Below are 19,326 nucleotides of genomic sequence, written 5' to 3'. Positions count from 1 at the left end.
TTTCACCTTGGCACACCCACATAAATGTAGAAACAACAGAGCAGCTGTTTTATGTTTGTGACTCGATCCAGAACTGATGGAAATCCTTGTCTGATCCACTGAAACTCAAATCCATAAATATAGATTTAAATCCAGTCAGGAGTCGTCATGAGGAACAAGCAGATTTAATTTATAGTTAACAATATCATCATAACAAAATACTACAGTCTATATATAAATGTTGTTTCACTAAATCTCCTCCCATTGTGTAAACACCTAAAAATGAATTTTATTGTCTTAAGAGTATAGGAATGACAGGAATCTATAAACTCATGCATGAATATAATTTATTCTGGCCTCTTGCTCCGTTCCTTATTTTTATTTAATTATTTTAATGGCTCAACTTTCTCTATTTGTATATTTTTCATATTTTCTTATAACAACATGTCAATCCTGTTTGTTTTATGTCTGTGGTTAGCAAAGGAGCATTTATCGTCCATGTGTTACAAATGGAATTAGATTTAAAAATCCTAGTGTAAGTGCAGTCAGATTGTTTTCCTAAGTCCTTATGAACTGTCCTTCACATCTTTCCTTGACTTCATGACATTTTCCCTGGAGGTCGAGCAGAAGTGGTTAGAAAAATTATTTTGACCTTTCGATCGCAGCCAAGGTATCACCACTGTGACGGCCTCTGGGCCTCCAGACCAATTACCTGGTTGTTGGGATCTGGGGAGTGGCTCATTGGGAGTGATGGCTGACACCTGGGAGTGCTCGCCTATAAACATAGGTGCCTGAGCCGACAGTCCTTCTGTTCCTATAGGTTAGTTGGTTTGGTTCACTTCACTCATACATGTTCACTCATTCACACTATACACATAACTGATGAACTGACATACTCCATTTAGTTTTCTTAAATGTAATTTTACTGTCACAAACCGGGCTGCATGGCCATGACAAAAGAGGGAGATGCACACAGACAAGGCAATTAACAAATGTTTTATTTAAAAAAAAAACAAACACACACAATAAATCTAGAAGAAGAACCTAAACTTGTGTAATCTAAGATCAGCAGTGTCAGTGAGTGTTCGAGTGAAGAAGTGTGTGAATGCAATGTATGGTGCAGCAACAGAAACAACACAAACCAAATGCCAACCAAAGCAAACAGGAGCCTCAAGGAGGAGAGAGAACCAGAACTGATCTCCAACGTGGCTGTAGCACACAGGGCCCAGGTGTGCCAGGTCTGCTGATGAGCCCAGGTACTGACAACCCTTTGCCACACCCACCTCGAGTACCTGTAAAGGAAGCAGCCACACACAGGAAGCAACAGGTACACAGGTGGAGAGGGCTGTCACATTACTTTAAAGAGTCATGTGTGGTCTCCACATTTTGTCCGTCCTTTGAGCCAGGTCATGACACCACATAAACATGGTGTCAGTGGAAAGTTAAGATTTTTATCAAATAAATAATCCACCTGTTATTCCTGTTTTAAATGTATATTTAACGTAGGTCAGTGGTTCCCAACATGTGAGCTGGGGCCCACTGGTCACACAGAACAATCACACTAAAATTTTCTACTGCAATTCCCTCCTTTTGATACAAATACAAATGATCAACACTGAACATTAAAACACTTGGTTTAGGCATCATCACCAACACACGCAATATCACCTCTGGATCCGATATATATCCGAAATAGAACCAGTGGGGCACTATAGTGAGAGAAAATTATCTGGTTTGTGCAAAGCCAAGGATATAGGATCCATAAGAGAACCAAGAACCAAGAACCACAAAAACAATTAACCCAACAAAGTTAGTTGTAGGTTCATTTGGCAAGGAAAAAAGCCCAAAACGTTTTCCTCAGGAAGCTCAGGTCCTTTGACGTCTGCAGTGAAATGCTGCACGTTTTATCAGTCAGAGGTGGACAGTGTAGTCTGGGTCTGTGCTTGGCAGGAGTCTGGACTCACTCAGGACTGTTGGGGAGAGACGCATGCAATGTAAGATGGAGGCCATCTTGGACGATACCAACCCTCCTCTCCACAACATTGTGGCAGGACAGAGAAGCAGCTACAGCTGCAGCAAACGTCTCATCTCACTGCGCTGCAGAACAGAGAGGTTCAGGAGATCCTTTGTTCCCACTTCCACCAGGCTATACAACACCTCAGCCAAAGGAAGTGGACTAATCTAATTATTATTGTTTATTTATTATCACACACATGGAGAGAATTTAGATGAAAGTGTCTAAAAAAATGTTTGGTTTTTTTACCCCAAAGCAGAAAGCACACTGAACAGGAGAGGATCCCAAGTGCTGGAGACTATGTGGGAGCCAGGACGCCAATCACTGCCATATCATTTGGGAACATCCAGTAATAAGACATTTCTAGACAGAAATGCATGAAATTTCATTCAGCCCACTTCAATGAATACTTGTTTGGTGTACTTACATCAGCTGGTTAAAAAAAACTATTACTTGGCATTGGTTGCTTCCTGACTCTCCCACAAGAGAGGAATGGACAGAGATAGTTAATGAAGTATACACAATGTAAAGAATGTGATTTTCACTTCGCCTACAAATTAATATATCTTCTAAGTTATTGTCAAAATGGGTTTTCACATTTTTGGAGTTAACAAATAAATTGAACATTAATAACTTAAATGTAGATAACTTACTGGATTGTCTCCCAAAACATTAATGCACACATGGGTTAAAATACATCCCTTTTTAGGATTTTAAAATAGTTATGGGGAATTCTACTGAATACATGTTGTTTAAAAAAAAAAAAAGAAAAAGGATGTTGAGAAAGGAAGGGCTCTTAGCCATACTGATTATTTACTGCTGATTTCTCTCTTACTCTCTCTGTAATAACAGGGCTATATGTCTGTAAATGGTGGAATGTCCTCAACTATCTATTAAATATCAAATAATTGCAACCAGAAAGAAAAAGAAAAAGAATCGTTGGCCATATCATAAATAACCTGACTATAGACACAACACAACCTTTTGTAGCTTTTCTTGTATCTTTCTTTGCTTGAATTTCTGATCGAACCCTTCTTTCCACTTCTGTAGCTTCGCTTGTATCTTTCTTTGCTTGGATTTCTGATCGAACCCTTCTTTCCACTTCTGTAGCTTCGCTTGTATCTTTCTTTGCTTGAATTTCTGATCGAACCCTTCTTTCCACTTCCTTTTTTAGTTCTTCAATAACTTGCTTCAGCATCTTATCCGTTTCTGCTGTGATCTTCCCTTCTCCTGAATAGCTCGGCAGCACAATTTTCACCTCTGGAGTCGCCCCCCTCTCTGAAAAATAAAATGATTTCCCTGATCAGCAAATATTTAAGTATGTTTATCAGTAATACGTTAGAGAAATGATCAGAAAAATGCAGTACCTCGGGTAAAAAGACTGCCGACGAAACAGAGAACTGCTGCTGTCACAACGAGGGAAACTGCAACGACAACTGGCGAAGCCTCACATTTCATTAGATCTGCAACAATGCTTTCTATTTTAGAAAGCAGAGTCTGAGAGGACACATGAAGATGAATGTCATGATCAACACAAACTGACAAGTATAATTTGTGATTGATGCAAAGTATCTGAAGTGGCCAACAGTGTATATTAAGTCTAACTAATCCATCATTTGAAATATCAAAAGGAAAAGAAACAGCACTTTTTACCTTCCTTTACCATCAAATCCACAGAAACATAATCTGTTCAACTTCATGATTTGCATTTCTTAACAATCCTATTACATTTTTAGACCGTGGCAGACAATGTATGTTTTATTGAAGTCGTTAGATAAAAGAAAAGCTGAGCTCTGAGATAAAGCTTCTTACTGCAACACTTGGCTGCAGAGGAAACTCTTACCGTGTCTTTGCCTCTCGATCTAAACAGAAAAAGATGACACAGAAAAATTGGAATTTAGTCACAAAATACAATTTCAAAGTTTTTTATAATGGAAGGTGTTGAAGGTGTTTGGAAACCACCTTCTATCTACAGAAATCTTTATCCACTTTGACATATGTGATATCTTTAGTGCAAATGATAGTAATGACCTTATTTTAACAAACCTACAGTATCTTATACCCCAGACAGAGTCGGCCCCATTGAATTACATACAATACAATATTGTCTATAAATTGCCTTTGACACTGCAAATCACAAAGTTCTCATTGAACATCCATGATGTGGGAGTTTGGCTCAGCTGTTCAGCTGTTTGCATCCTGTCTCAACAACTGTCAAGTAACTTGTGAGGGTCTCCCTTAAATAACATCATCCCTAATGGATCTCTCAGGATGACATATGGGAATGTCAGGTGATACATCCATCCATTTTCTTCTGCTTATCCTCTAGTAGGGTCACAGGGGGGCTGGAGCCTATCCCAGCATCTTTTCAGGCTGACAGGTCGCCAGTCCATCGCAGGGCAAACACATAGAGACAGACAACCATTCACACTCACAGCCACACCTATGGTCAATTTAGAGTATCCAATTAGCCTAGTCCTCATTTGCATGTCTTTGGACAGTGGGAGGAAGCAAACTCCACACAGAAAGATCCTGTGTCCGAGCCGGGACTCGAACCCGGAACCTTCTTGCTGTGAGGCGACAGCGCTAACCACTGCACCACCGTGCAGCGCTAAGTGATACAGTCTTAAGTAAAAAATCTATGAAAATGATACTTAAAGTCAGGAAGTAGGTTTCATTGTTATTTTATTTTTTAACCAGTGACCTTGAAAGAGTTTTCCATGTCTTTGTCTCTTGTCTGTGGCAGTTCTCTGACTTTCTAGTAGCACAGCGCTTCAACAGTTTATCTAAGCAGCAGCAGATACTGACTAACACAGGGAACCGTCACCTGATTACTGCTGTTGTGGTCACATGCTTTCTCTTAAATTCAGATTCTTTGGATAACTTCAAAAAACTCAAATGGTCTGTCCCTTAATTTAATGTATATTTACTGGTAAATGAATTTGACTTTTAACACTGAACTCAGATTAGGACAATTAAATGAAAGAAAATAATAGCTGTCATAATAATAATGATCTGAAATGTAACCAACTAACTACAATTGTTCTGCTTGTGAACAAACAAATGAACATGTCACATTTCTAGAATAAATAAACATACAGTATGATAACATACAAATAATGAATCCTCCTTAGCTGTCAGCTTACCTTACACGTCTGGGTTTGTCTTGAAAAAATGGAGGTGTATCCCGGGACCTGTCACTCTCTGTTATGGTCTGAGTGGAGCTACATGTGGAGCGAATATCACTTCAAAAAAAACACAAAGAAAATACTGAGTATATGGAGTTGAATCATTTGAATAATCAACCTTTGATGTGTCATCAGTTATTGCTACAGTACAATAGAATAGCTTTGACAACGTAAAATAAACTATGTTCCAACTGTTTTCTTGAAAGAGAATTCAGTGGTTGAACCTGAAGGATCATTTTACTTCTACTGTCTTATTACCTCAGGCCGCTATCAGAGCCAAAGTCGCTCTGGTAGCCATAGTCCGGCAGAGGGCAAACAGGAGCCGAGGGAGGAGCTAACATGTGAGTAGATTTCTCCCTGCAGAGCATATGGCATCATATCACTTGAAACAGAAACTGCAGTCTACAGTATGAAATCCAGAAACAAGAAAGGTATAATGCTGAGGACAGTCAGAACATTTTACAGCCTGACCTTGGACGGGGAAAGTTGAACAAACAAATGAACATGTCACATTTCTAGAATAAATAAACATACAGTATGATAACATACAAATAATGAATCCTCCTTAGCTGTCAGCTTACCGTACACGTCTGGGTTTGTCTTGAAAAAATGGAGGTGTATCCCGGGACTTGTCACTCTCTGATATGGTCTGAGTGGAGCTACATAAAAACACAAAGAAAATACTGAGTATATGGAGATGAATAATTTGAATTATCAACCTTTGATGTGTCATCAGAATTTCTCTTATTTTTAATGTGAAAATGCCTCATAGACATAATGTTCATTCTATCCTCCTCATACTAGCAGCTTTACAAAGAGACATACTAAACACCAGCCATTCCTGTCTCAGTGCCATTTCTGTGGAAACCTTTCTTTTCTGCATTGTGCCCCTTTGGTGAGAAAAACCTGCTTTTCACAGCAAAATCACGAGCCATCATGGCCACGTCACATTTAAATCAAAGAGCTTGTAAATATCTTTCTTCTTCAATCAGGTTAAATTTCTATTGCACCTACATCTGCAGCCATAGAGACTGGCAGGTACATGTTTGTATCTCTGGCAAAGTGCACTCATAATGAAGTCTTTATTCGATTTTCTAATTCCTACTGTCTCTTAACATTATGAGATATTTAGTTTTGCTTAGCACAGTACATTTATATCCCTTAGCACAGATACTCTACAGCTATAAATCAATATATTGCCACTTTGACAAAGTTATTGCTACAGTACAATAGTAGGATCATTTTACTTCTACTATCTTATTACCTCAGGCCGCTATCAGTGCCATAGCCGCTCTGGTAGCCAGTGTCCGGCAGAGTGGCAACATACTTGCGAGTAGATTTCTCCCTGCAGAGCATATGGCATCATATCACTTGAAACAGAAACTGCAGTCTACAGTATGAAATCCAGCAACAAGAAAGGTATAATGCTGAGGACAGTCAGAACATTTAACAGCCTGACCTTTGACGGGGAAAGGTCGTCCTGTTTACTGGCAATGGTTGCATCTTGTCTTTTCACTGTTCACAACCATGAAAGGAGATAAAAAAGACAGACATGTGGCATTGCAGACAAATTAGCCTACATGTTACATTCAGGGGTGGACAGTGATGAAGTACATTTAATTGAGTTCATGTACTTAATCATATTTCTTGAGAATATGTATTTCACTTGAATATACACTTTTTTGGAAACTTATGACTTTTGTTCCACTACACTGAAAGACAATTATTGTACTTTTGACTCCACTACATTTCAAGTACAAGTACAAGTACAAGTACAAGTACAAGTACTGTTTACTTGAAACAGAGCTACGTCAGATAAAGATGAGCCAGAGGATTCACCCTAGCACCACAGCTTTATCTTAAGTCCAGGTTTGAAATTTTAGAAATAAAGAAGAATTCCTTTCATTTTTCACCACGACCAAACTCCATCACTGCCTTAAAAAAATGACAATGTCTCCTTTTGTTGGAGTTGTGTTTTTATAGCCATTATCACAGACTTATCATATTCTACCAGCTGTTTATTCTACAGGTCAGTAGAAATCTTTCAATATGAGAAGTGACCCTTTCTTTGAGGAAGTCAGTTGTTTTTATGTCCATGTCTTAAGTCTTTGTATCATATTCTACAAGCTTTTATTCTCCAGATTCTACAGTCAGTCAGTCAGTCAGTCAGTCAGTCAGTCAGTCCGTCAGCAGGTTGTTTCAGAGTCATTAGGTTCAGTAAATGTGGAACAATACAACAATATGTTGATAGAATGTACTTTTGAATACTGAGGTATTTTAAAATGTAGTACTCCAGTACTTTAACTCAAGTAAAAATCTAACTAAACAACTTTCACTTGTATTGGAGGAATATTTGACCAGGATGTATATCTATACTCTGAATATCCATATTCTGACTCTACTAATGCATTTGTGTACTTTGTCCAGCTCTGGTTACATTACATTATAACACTAACGATAGGTCTTTCAACATGAGAAGTGACCCTTTCTTTGAGGAAGTTGGTCAGTAGCTACTGCGTCATACAAGAACAACTGCAGTCCAGGATGTGACAACGCCGACTGAGTGAAAAGAGAAACATTTCTACTTTAAAGTGATTCAAAAATAGTGGCTCTTTGTATTTAACAAGACAACTGCACTGAAACAAACACTTGCCTCTCCAGTCGTTTTCCTGCTGCAGCTCGTTTGCCTGACTTTGCTACAGGGTTCCTGTCAGAAAGTGACTCTCTGCCAAATGTGAATGCTGTCCGCATGGCCGCTTGAGAAGAAGGCAGATGCTGTGATCACTTTCTGGCAGAAGGTATCACAGCAGCTGAAATGGACTTGAGTGGTTATAATCTGGCGCACAGGGCAGCTAAAATAATCATAAATCATAAGGATCATTTCCGATCATTTATTCCTTTATATACAGCCTAACCTATCCATAAATCATGTTAATAACAGGCTTGTTTCCAAGTATAAAAAGGATGGTAGAAATACCAAACACACAAAAACACTGGGAACAATACTATACTGTTGATCATGTAGAGGCTTAATGTCGGGCCTGATTAAGCCATTTAAATTGCACTCTTCTACGGCCACAATTGTGATTATTCCGTTTCAATAAACATTAAAGATTCACAAAGACATGTCTGCTATTACCATATAAATAAAGTTTTCGTAGCCTATGTGTTGAGTATACTATAAATAGTATAAAGTCACCTTTCTCTGGTTCATGCCACTGACTCATTACAGGCAGTGCCAGTGGTATGAAATTCCATACGCATTCTGCCTGTAATGCGTCACCTTCTTTATAAGGGTCACATCAGGGGGCGTCAAACTTTAATTTAATGTAATTTAAACTGAAATTTAGAAATGATGAGAGTTTCCCTGAATATGTTACTATATGTGACAAACATGACTGTTTTGCAAAATCTGTTCACACTGTTTACTCCCCCAAACAATGTTCAGACCAGACACAAGTTTACATTAGACTTTTGACACATGAAATTAAATCTCAGAAATGGATTCTTGGCAAAAATCTGAGGCACTCAAGAGGGTGGTGAAACATTTCTACTTTAAAGTGATTCAAAAATAGTGGCTCTTTGTTTTTGTTAAACAAGACAACTGCACTGAAACAAACATTTGCCTCTCCAGTCGTTTTCCTTCTGCAGCTCGTTTGCCTGACTGAGCTACAGGGTTCCTGGAAAGTGACTCTGCCAAATGTGAATGCTGTCCGCGGTAGCGTGCACGTCCGCTTAAAGCTGTATCGCACAGTTTACATCCATCTGCAGCAGCTTTTACCTCAGTCATTTTGAGGAAGAGAACACCTTTCATGATTTAAAAAGCCTTTATTTTCTCCTGGCTTCATTACAACAATAAAAACATACAAGTTTCAGCCATTAGGCCTTCATCGGGGCAAGTATAAAATGGCCACATTCTTGCCTAACATATCTAATCACACTCTGAACACTTTCTACAAAAAAAAAGTGACATATGAAGTGGACAAAGTCTTTACATCTAAGAGAAAAAGTGACTTTAATTCGTCAACAGAGGCAATAAAATTGCTCTCAACTAATGAAAACATCATAATCAAAAGAGCTGATAAATGATGGGCAGTAGTGGTGTGGGGCAGAGACAAGTACATAGAGGCCATGCTGGATAACCGTGAGTACTATGAACCTTTATTGTCTAGCCAAACAGAGCAAATTAAAACTGAATTGAGAGAAATGCTCCTACAGGCGAGTGGATTACACAAAAAGAATGTGATTTTCTATTGTGCAACAGCCCAAGAATCCCTTCTTTTTACATGCTTCCTAAAATACACAAGACTGCCAACAGAACCAAATTCAAATCCGGTGTACTTCGTGACACACTACAGCAATGAATCAAACAGAAATACACAAATCATTGTAAGAAAGTGGGATATTTTGAAAAGTGACAGTTCACTTAGAGAAGCTTTTTCCAGCTTTAGAAGAGCTGAAAAGCTGCTTTACCCCTGTGCAGCAGAAAACCTGGTGAAGTACTAGAGCAGGTAACTACTAACATCAACTACTTTACTGACATTACATCAGGTCATAAGTATAAAATAAGGTCATTTATTAATTGCAATACATCATATGTAGTTTACAGACTTGAATGTCCTTGTGGTTGTTTTTATATTGGGAGAACTAAGTGTAAACTTAAAGCAAGACGGGCTGAACATAAGCACTTTATAAGGACTACACACACTAAAGATTTCTGGCATAGAACATATACATTTTATATGCATGTTTTATATTATAAAACATTCAATACGGGGTGGAGAGAGATTGAAACGGCTCTTACAAAGAGAATCGTTCTGGATATATACTTTGAAAGCTATTTGATTTCCAGGTTTAAATGTGGAACTTGATTTCTCTCCTTTTTTGTAAAAGTTGCTTCTTTGTAAATCTTGTTGACTGAGGAATCTCATTTCTTGGGCCCCAGAGAAAGAGACTCTCGAAAGTACTATTTGATGCCTTCTTCAAGTGTACTGAAATATTGAGATGTTCTAGGATGTTATGTATATATATATCAATTTGTTGTTTGTTCTCTCTGTTTGACATGGTTGATTTTGTGATTTTAATTGTTATGGACTACACCTGTTCATGCTGACCATGTGATTGTTTGCCAACCTGCAAATTGAAGAGTCTGCCATATGACTGCCTGGACCTATCATGTTAAAACTTCTCTGTCCATTCTGATCAATGCTACCTTATAAATGGAAGAGCCCAACGGTGGCCATTTTATACTTGCCCAGATGAAGGCCTACAGTAATGGCTGAAACGCATAGGCATGTTATTATTGTTATAATAAAGCCATGAGAAAATAAAGGCTTTTTAAATCACCACCCTCCTTGCACTTTTGTTTTTCGACTTAAAATCTTAGTAATGTTTTATTAAAACATGAATTAATCAATCTCATATCAGAAGCCATGACTTCTCGATTCAATGGATCTCCGGCCTCTACGTCAAAAGAACACAACAGGACAACAACTGGGTGTAAATAAAGAAATTTATTAAACTGGCGTTGACCAGATGACTTAAAACTGTCAAAAATCTTCAAGAAGGAAAACATGATAATAATCAAAAGTAACAAAATTATTCACTTCTCATTAATGACTTATTAAGCACTTCTGTTGTTTTGGTTCTGTTAGCGTGTGTAGACAAAAAGAATGTTACTTGTAGCATGTAGCAAAGAAAGAATAAAAGACGCAGACAAAAGCCTGTGGCTAAGAGCCATGAGTTTTTGTGGCTAGCAGCTTAAAGCTAAGAGCCGATGATTCAGAGCTGGGCTTGGAGCTTGGAGCTTGGAGCTACATAGCTACAGAGCAATGTGTGAATTGATCACGACTGTTCCCCTGGTGGCAGACGCACGTTTCTTGGGCGTCACCCGTCTCCTCCTGTGTTTCCACTTGGAGAAGAGAGCTATTACATAGAAACATCTCATGAGTTACAGAACAGTTAGATATTTAATTCTATATTCTTCCTCAGATTGGAATGTGGCTTAGTGATAATCAGTTCTTATGGTATTACTTTTCCTAAAAAAGAAACAATCAAATATCATTAGAGAGAGTCTTATTGTTACAAATGGGAGATTTTGCCTATATTCTCCAGTTGCCTGGTGTCCATTCATTGATCCTCTGGAGCTGACCCTTTGACCCATGGTCTGGTTGTGTATCTCTCTGACATGCTAAAAGCATGGTCTGTTTGTGGGAGAAGGGTCCTTTGTCTCTTTTTCCTATCAATTTTAAAGATTGATGGTGGGAAGAGTAAGAAAGTGTCAATTTTGGGTCCATAACTCTGCATGTCCTTACAATTAACTTCTTTAATGGCTTGTGACTGATGCCAGGACAGGTACATCCGCTACAGTATATATTCATTTCTTGTCATTTTTTTGTCTTGAAATGTAGATAACTTACTGGATTGTCTCCCAACACATTAATGCACACATGGGTTAAATTACATCCCTTTTTAGAATTGTAAAATAGTTATAGGAAATTCTACTGAATACATGTTGTTTAAAAAAAAAAAAAAGGATGTTGAGAAAGGAAGGGCTCTTAGCCATACTGATTATTTACTGCTGATTTCTCTCTTACTCTCTCTGTAACAGCAGGGCTATATGTCTGTAAATGGTGGAATGTCCTCAACTATCCAATAAATATAGAATTGCAAAATATAAAAAAAAAGAAAAAGAAAAAGAACAATTAACCATCGAAAAGAAAAACTGATTATAGACATGATGAATCCAGAACTTTCTGTAGCTTCGCTTGTATCTTTCTTTGCTTGGATTTCTGATCGAACCCTTCTTTCCACTTCCTTTTTAAGTTCTTCAATAACTTGCTTCAGCATCTTATCCGTTTCTGCTGTGCTCTTCCCTTCTCCTGAATAGCCCGGCAGCACAATTTTCACCTCTGGAGTCGCCCCCCTCTCTGAAAAATAAAATGATTTCCCTGATCAGCAAATATTTAAGAATGTTTATCAGTAATACGTTAGAGAAATGATCAGAAAAATGCAGTACCTCGGGTAAAAAGACTGCCGACGAAACAGAGAACTACTGCTGTCACAACGAGGGAAACTGCAACGACAACTGGCGAAGCCTCACATTTCATTAGATCTGCAACAATGCTTTCTATTTTAGAAAGCAGAGTCTGAGAGGACACATGAAGATGAATGTCATGATCAACACAAACTGACAAGTATAATTTGTGATTGATGCAAAGTATCTGAAGTGGCCAACAGTGTATATTAAGTCTAACTAATCCATCATTTGAAATATCAAAAGGAAAAGAAACAGCACTTTTTACCTTCCTTTACCATCAAATCCACAGAAATATAATCTGTTTTATTTCATGATTTGCATTTCTCAACAATCCTATTAGATTTTTAGACCGTGGCAGACAATGTACAGTATCTAACAAAAGTGAGTGCACCCCTCACATTTTTGCAAATAATTGATTATATCTTTTCAGGGGACAACACTAAAGAAATGAAACTTTGATATAACTTAAAGTAGTGAGTGTACAGCTTGTATAGCAGTATAGATTTACTGTCCTCTGAAAATAACTCAACACACAGCCATTAATGTCTAAACAGCTGGCAACACAAGTGAGTACACCTCACAGTGAACATGTCCAAACTGTGCCCAATTGTGTCGTTGTCCCTCCCTGGTGTCATGTGACTCGTTAGTGTTACAAAGTTACAGGTGTGAATGGGGAGCAGGGCTTTTAAATTTGGTGTTTTCTCTCTCATACTCTCATACTGGTCACTGGATATTCATGTTTCCCTCAATGAACTGCAGCTCCCCAGTGCCGGCAGCACTCATGGAGCCCCAGACCATGACGCTATCACCACCATGCTTGACTGTAGGCAAGACACAGTTGTCTTTGTACTCCTCGCCAGGGTGCCGCCACACACACGCTTGACACCATCTGAGCCAAACAAGTTTATCTTGGTCTCGTCAGACCACAGGACATGGTTCCGGTAATCCTTGCTCTTGGACTGCTTGTCTTCAGCAAACTCTTTGCAGGCTTTCTTGTGCATCAGCTTCAGAAGAGGCTTCCTTCTGGGACGACGGACATGCAGAACGATTTGATGCAGTGTGCGGCGTATGGTCTGAGCATTGACAGGCTGACCCCCCCACTTCCACAACCTCTGCAGCAATGCAGGCAGCACTCATTCGTCTATTTTTTGAAGCCAACCTCTGGATATGACACTAAACACGTGGACTCAACTTCTTTGGTCGACCATAGCAAGGCCTGGTCTGAGTGGAACCTGTCCTGGAAAACCGCTGTATGATCTTGGCCACCGTGCTGTAGCTCTGTTTCAGGGTGTTAAGAATCTTCTTATAGCCTAGGCCATCTTTATGAAGAGCAACAATTCCATTTTTCAGATCCTCAGAGAGTTCTTTGCCATGAGGCGCCATGTTGAATATCCAGTGACCAGTATGAGAGTATGAGAGAGAAAACACCAAATTTAAAAGCCCTGCTCCCCATTCACACCTGTAACTTTGTAACACTAACGAGTCACATGACACCAGGGAGGGACAACGACACAATTGGGCACAGTTTGGACATGTTCACTGTGAGGTGTACTCACTTGTGTTGCCAGCTGTTTAGACATTAATGGCTGTGTGTTGAGTTATTTTCAGAGGACAGTAAATCTATACTGCTATACAAGCTGTACACTCACTACTTTAAGTTATATCAAAGTTTCATTTCTATAGTATTGTCCCATGAAAAGATATAATAAAATATTTGCAAAAATGTGAGGGGGTGTACTCACTTTTGTGAGATACTGTATGTTTTATTGAAGTCGTTAGATAAAAGAAAAGCTGAGCTCTGAGATAAAGCTTCTTACTGCAACACTTGGCTGCAGAGGAAACTCTTACCGTGTCTTTGCCTCTCGATCTAAACAGAAAAAGATGACACAGAAAAATTGGAATTTAGTTACAAAATACAATTTCAAAGTTTTTATAATGGAAGGTGTTGAAGGTGTTTGGAAACCACCTTCTATCTACAGAAATCTTTATCCACTTTGACATATGTGATATCTTTAGTGTAAATAATAGTAATGACCTTATTTGAACAAACCTACAGTATCTTATACCCCAGACAGAGTCGGCCCCATTGAATTACATACAATACAATATTGTCTATAAATTGCCTTTGACACTGCAAATCACAAAGTTCTCATTGAACATCCATGATGTGGGAGTTTGGCTCAGCTGTTCAACTGTTTGCATCCTGTCTCAACAACTGTCAAGTAACTTGTGAGGGTCTCCCTTAAATAACATCATCTCTAATGGACATATGGGAATGTCAGGTGATACAGTCTTAAGTTAAAAATCTATGAAAATGATATTTAAAGTCAGGAAGTTGATTTCATTGTTATTTTATTTTTTAACCAGTGACCTTGAAAGAGTTTTCCATGTCTTTGTCTCTTGTCTGTGGCAGTTCTCTGACTTTCTAGTAGCACAGCGCTTCAACAGTTTATCTAAGCAGCAGCAGATACTGACTAACACAGGGAACCGTCACCTGATTACTGCTGTTGTGGTCACATGCTTTCTCTTAAATTCAGACTCTTTGGATAACTTCAAAAATGGTCTGTCCCTTAATTTAATGTATATTTACTGGTAAATGAATTTGACTTTTAACACTGAACTCAGATTATGACAATTAAATGAAAGAAAATTATAGCTGTCATAATAATAATGATCTGAAATGTAACCAACTAACTACAATTGTTCTGCCTGTGAACAAACAAATGAACATGTCACATTTCTAGAATAAATAAACATACAGTATGATAACATACAAATAATGTATCCTCCTTAGCTGTCAGCTTACCTTACACGTCTGGGTTTGTCTTGAAAAAATGGAGGTGTATCCCGGGACCTGTCACTCTCTGTTATGGTCTGAGTGGAGCTACATGTGGAGCGAATATCACTTCAAAAAAAACACAAAGAAAATACTGAGTATATGGAGTTGAATCATTTGAATAATCAACCTTTGATGTGTCATCAGTTATTGCTACAGTACAATAGAATAGCTTTGACAACGTAAAATAAACTATGTTCCAACTGTTTTCTTGAAAGAGAATTCAGTGGTTGAACCTGAAGGATCATTTTACTTCTACTGTCTTATTACCTCAGGCCGCTATCAGAGCCAAAGTCGCTCTGGTAGCCAGAGTCCGGCAGAGGGCAAACAGGAGCCGAGGGAGGAGCTAACATGTGAGTAGATTTCTCCCTGCAGAGCATATGGCATCATATCACTTGAAACAGAAACTGCAGTCTACAGTATGAAATCCAGAAACAAGAAAGGTATAATGCTGAGGACAGTCAGAACATTTTACAGCCTGACCTTGGATGGGGAAAGGTCGTCCTGTTTCCTGGCAATGGTTGCATCTTGTCTTTTCACTGTTCACAACCATGAAAAGAGATAAAAAGACAGACATGTGGCATTGCAGACAAATTAGCCTACATCAGGGGTGTCCAAACCTTTTGCAAAGAGGGCCAGATTTGGTCAGGTGAAAATGTGTGGGGGCTGACCACTCAACCTGACATTCTTTGAACCATTAACATTAAATACAAATTAACTATTTTATGAAATTTTTATTGCAAATGGCATACTTCATTTTTTTTTGTTGCCAAAATCACTCTGCCTTTCATATTTGAAGACCACATAAAGTGAAGAAAAAGTCTGTCTGGAAAAAAAACTTTTGGGAAGCTGAAACATATCTAGGTTCATTTGAAACATTACATATTATTCACTATTAAATGCTCACTGTAAACTTCTAAATTTAAAACAGTGGCTCATGCATATTCAAAACTGTGGTTTTGATCATCACAAAAAAATCACAGAGATTTTAGAATTTATCCACCTCAGAGGACTAAACACATATCTTGCCTGCACTAATGTGAAGGGTGATACTGAGATCTGGACTGCAGTATGTAGGCCTAGTCCAGGTCTGGCTCAAAAACAGTGGTTTTTGATGCGCATGACGTCACGCAGGTGAGAGTCACTTAGTCTCGTCCTCACGCGGCTCTTGTTTAATGTTCATAACCGGGAATGTCTCCTCGCACAAATATGTGGAGCCAAACAAGCTCAGCAATTTCTTAGCAAATGTTCGAATCTCTTGGAACCTGCCTTCATCCAGCTGGAGATAGAAGTCGACAAGAGGGAGCTGGCGGCCCTCGCTGTCAACTTTTCTTTTTTTAGTTACAGTCGCCATGTCAGAAATGGGCTCAAAGGGTCACACAAGGGTCACGGCGGCGAGAGTGCGGCCACAGGTCTACTGCCACCTTCTGGTGAAATGTCAAATAGCTTTTTTTGTAGGCGTGTATTTTATACTGTGGTCAACAGTGCTGGCGGGCCCCCGGGCCGGACTTTGGACATGCCTGCCCTACATGTTACATTCAGGGGTGGACAGTGATGAAGTACATTTACTTGAGTTCATGTACTTAATCATATTGCTTGAGAATATGTATTTCACTTGAATATACACTTTTTTGGAAACTTATGACTTTTGTTCCACTACACTGAAAGACAATTATTGTACTTTTGACTCCACTACATTTCAAGTACAAGTACAAGTACAAGTACAAGTACAAGTACTGTTTACTTGAAACAGAGCTACGTCAGATAAAGATGAGCCAGAGGATTCACCCGAGCACCACAGCTTTATCTTAAGTCCAGGTTTGAAATTTTAGAAATAAAGAAAAATTCCTTTCATTTTTCACCACGACCAAACTCCATCACTGCCTTAAAAAAATGACAACGTCTCCTTTTGTTGGAGTTGCAGACTTATGATATTCTACCAGCTGTTTATTCTACAGGTCAGTAGAAATCTTTCAACATGAGAAGTGACCCTTTCTTTGAGGAAGTTGGTCAGTAGCTACTGCGTCATACAAGAACAACTGCAGTCCAGGATGTGACAACGCCGACTGAGTGAAAAGAGAAACATTTCTACTTTAAAGTGATTCAAAAATAGTGGCTCTTTGTATTTAACAAGACAACTGCACTGAAACAAACACTTGCCTCTCCAGTCGTTTTCCTGCTGCAGCTCGTTTGCCTGACTGAGCTACAGGGTTCCTGGAAAGTGACTCTGCCAAATGTGAATGCTGTCCGCGGTAGCGCGCGCGGTAGCGCGCGGCCGCTTAAAGCTGTATCGCACAGTTTACATCCATCTGCAGCAGCTTTTACCTCCATCATTTTGAGGAAGCGAACACTTTTCATGATTTAAAAAGCCTTTATTTTCTCCTGGCTTCATTACAACAATAAAAACATACAAGTTTCCGCCATTAGGCCTTCATCGGGGCAAGTATAAAATGGCCACATTCTTGCCTAACATATCTAATCACACTCTGAACACTTTCTACAAAAAAAAAAAGTGACATATGAAATGGACAAAGTCTTTACATCTAAGAGAAAAAGTGACTTTAATTTGTCAACAGAGGCAATAAAATTGCTTTCGACTAATGAATAATAAACATTAAAGATTCACAAAGACATGTCTGCTATTGCCATATACATAAAGTTGTGTGTATTTAAACGTCACGACTGTTGATTGAGGTAAAAGCAGCTTTAAACTGTAAATGCAAACTGTGTGATACAGCTTTAAGCGGCCGTGCGCGCTTCCGCGGACAGCAATCACATTTTGGCTGACAATCACTTTTTTACACAACACCGCTGACTTCAGGGGCGGGGGTATTAAAGGACTGCAGTCACGTGGGACACAGTCTTCTTCCCGTAGCGCGACTTAACCAGAGACAATTGCATATATACCATTATTTATACATACTCAACTGTCTGTGCTTCATACCACTGACGAATAACAGGCAGTGCCAGTGGTATGAAATTGCGTCACCTTCTGTATAGAGGAGACGCTCGAGGTCAACATGAGCTGCCCGTGACTTCAGGGGCAGAGTGTCAAACTTTAATTTAATGTAATTTAAACTCGAATTTAGAAATGATGAGAGTTCCCCTGAATATGTTACTATATGTGACAAACATGACTATTTTGCTACTTCTATTCACACTGTTTACTCCCCCAAACAATGTTCAGACCAGACACAAGTTTACATTAGACTTTTGACACATGAAATTAAATCTCAGAAATGTTTTATGAAAACATGGAGGGTGATGGGTTAAGGTGTGTGGAGGGAAAAGTCACACATGAAATACCTACAAGAGCAACTCTTATAAACAATTTTATTTCTGATTGTATTTTCTGTTTTATTGAGAACCATAGACTTGAGAATACAAAAGAAGGCCCACCATGCTGTCAGGAGAGGAAAAGACAAGAAAACTAAAGAATGACATATATGGCCAATAAGAACATCACTTCTTTTACAGTAACAAACTCTGATCTGAACTGTTTTACAGCTTTCTGCTGGAAATGAAAACTATGGAAAACTATAGTGCTCATTTTAGTCAGTTAAATGAACTTTATTCTGTTTTGGAAAATGTGATAGACTGTACACTGTGTTCACCACAGGAGAAAAACCAATCACAGCCAACTCCTCCACTGTCAGTCATGTGTGAACCTGTCAGTGTCCTAACCATGGAGATGTTAGATAAAGATGAGGCAGAAGATTCTTCAGCAGAGACCAAGGTCTGATCTGAGGTCTGTGTTTGAAGGTTTAAAAGAAAGATTCATTTAGTTTGAAATGTTTGCTGTGTTTATCACGTCCAGACTCACTGACTAAATAAAAATACGAAAACAAAGGCTCCTTTTGTTGATCAGTTGTTTTTATGTTTTACAAAACAGGTTTACTCACCCAAACATATGTTGTTCTAAAAAATATTCAGGCCAGACAAAAGCTTACATTAGACTTACATGAAATTACATCTGTCATGTTTAATGACAACATTTTTTTTATTCCTTAGATTTCTTTTCTTTTCACCTCCTGACAACATGGTGGCCCTTGTTTTTTATTCAGTCTATGGTTCTCAATAAAACAGAAAGAAATAAAATTGTCAGTAAGATTTTGAATAGAGCTTTAACTTGCACTAAAGTAGTTTAACACTGTATTGGTAGTTTAACATGAAGCCACTTCAGTTCAGTCAGACTCTCCCTGGGATCGTCAGCGTCACTGATCCTGGTCAGCTGATCAGTTTACTCTTTCAGCTATGAACATGTTCACAT

The 19,326-nt window shown here is 38.7% G+C and overlaps 1 protein-coding gene across 5 annotated transcripts; it reads right to left on the bottom strand.

Annotated features, from left to right (window-relative positions):
- Window positions 1–959: 959 nt before the first annotated feature.
- Window positions 960–17,333, bottom strand: LOC130181049 (uncharacterized). Of its 5 annotated transcripts, none has more exons than XM_056394791.1 (9): window positions 17,217–17,333; window positions 15,540–15,595; window positions 15,327–15,425; window positions 15,027–15,125; window positions 5,440–5,538; window positions 5,140–5,238; window positions 3,837–3,855; window positions 3,361–3,490; window positions 960–3,271 (listed from the first exon to the last, which is right to left on the bottom strand). In XM_056394791.1, the coding sequence occupies exons 2-9, from the start codon at window positions 15,581–15,583 to the stop codon at window positions 2,880–2,882; spliced, it is 981 nt and encodes a 326-aa protein (XP_056250766.1). In that variant the 5' UTR covers window positions 15,584–15,595; window positions 17,217–17,333; the 3' UTR covers window positions 960–2,879. The 5 variants fall into 5 exon arrangements, with proteins under 5 accessions (XP_056250766.1, XP_056250768.1, XP_056250767.1 ...); XM_056394793.1 differs by lacking the exons at window positions 15,027–15,125; window positions 15,327–15,425; window positions 15,540–15,595; window positions 17,217–17,333 and adding exons at window positions 5,763–5,840; window positions 6,446–6,526; window positions 6,641–6,696; window positions 8,808–8,890; XM_056394792.1 differs by lacking the exons at window positions 15,027–15,125; window positions 15,327–15,425; window positions 15,540–15,595; window positions 17,217–17,333 and adding exons at window positions 5,763–5,840; window positions 6,446–6,526; window positions 6,641–6,696; window positions 7,835–7,989.
- Window positions 17,334–19,326: the final 1,993 nt, after the last annotated feature.

This window comes from Seriola aureovittata, chromosome 14, assembly GCF_021018895.1.
Source record: "Seriola aureovittata isolate HTS-2021-v1 ecotype China chromosome 14, ASM2101889v1, whole genome shotgun sequence".
Classification (NCBI taxonomy): domain Eukaryota; kingdom Metazoa; phylum Chordata; class Actinopteri; order Carangiformes; family Carangidae; genus Seriola; species Seriola aureovittata.
This window is presented reverse-complemented; position numbering and strand designations above follow the sequence as displayed.

Bases quoted from the DNA above. Each gene is read 5' to 3' on its own strand.
- LOC130181049 (XM_056394791.1), bottom strand. From the start codon at position 15,583: ATGCAACCATTGCCAGGAAACAGGACGACCTTTCCCCATCCAAG. The intron at 15,426-15,539 runs GTCAGGCTGTAA...TATGCTCTGCAG, and splicing joins ACGACCTTTCCCCATCCAAG to GGAGAAATCTACTCACATGT. The intron at 3,272-3,360 runs GTACTGCATTTT...TTTATTTTTCAG, and splicing joins CGGCAGTCTTTTTACCCGAG to AGAGGGGGGCGACTCCAGAG.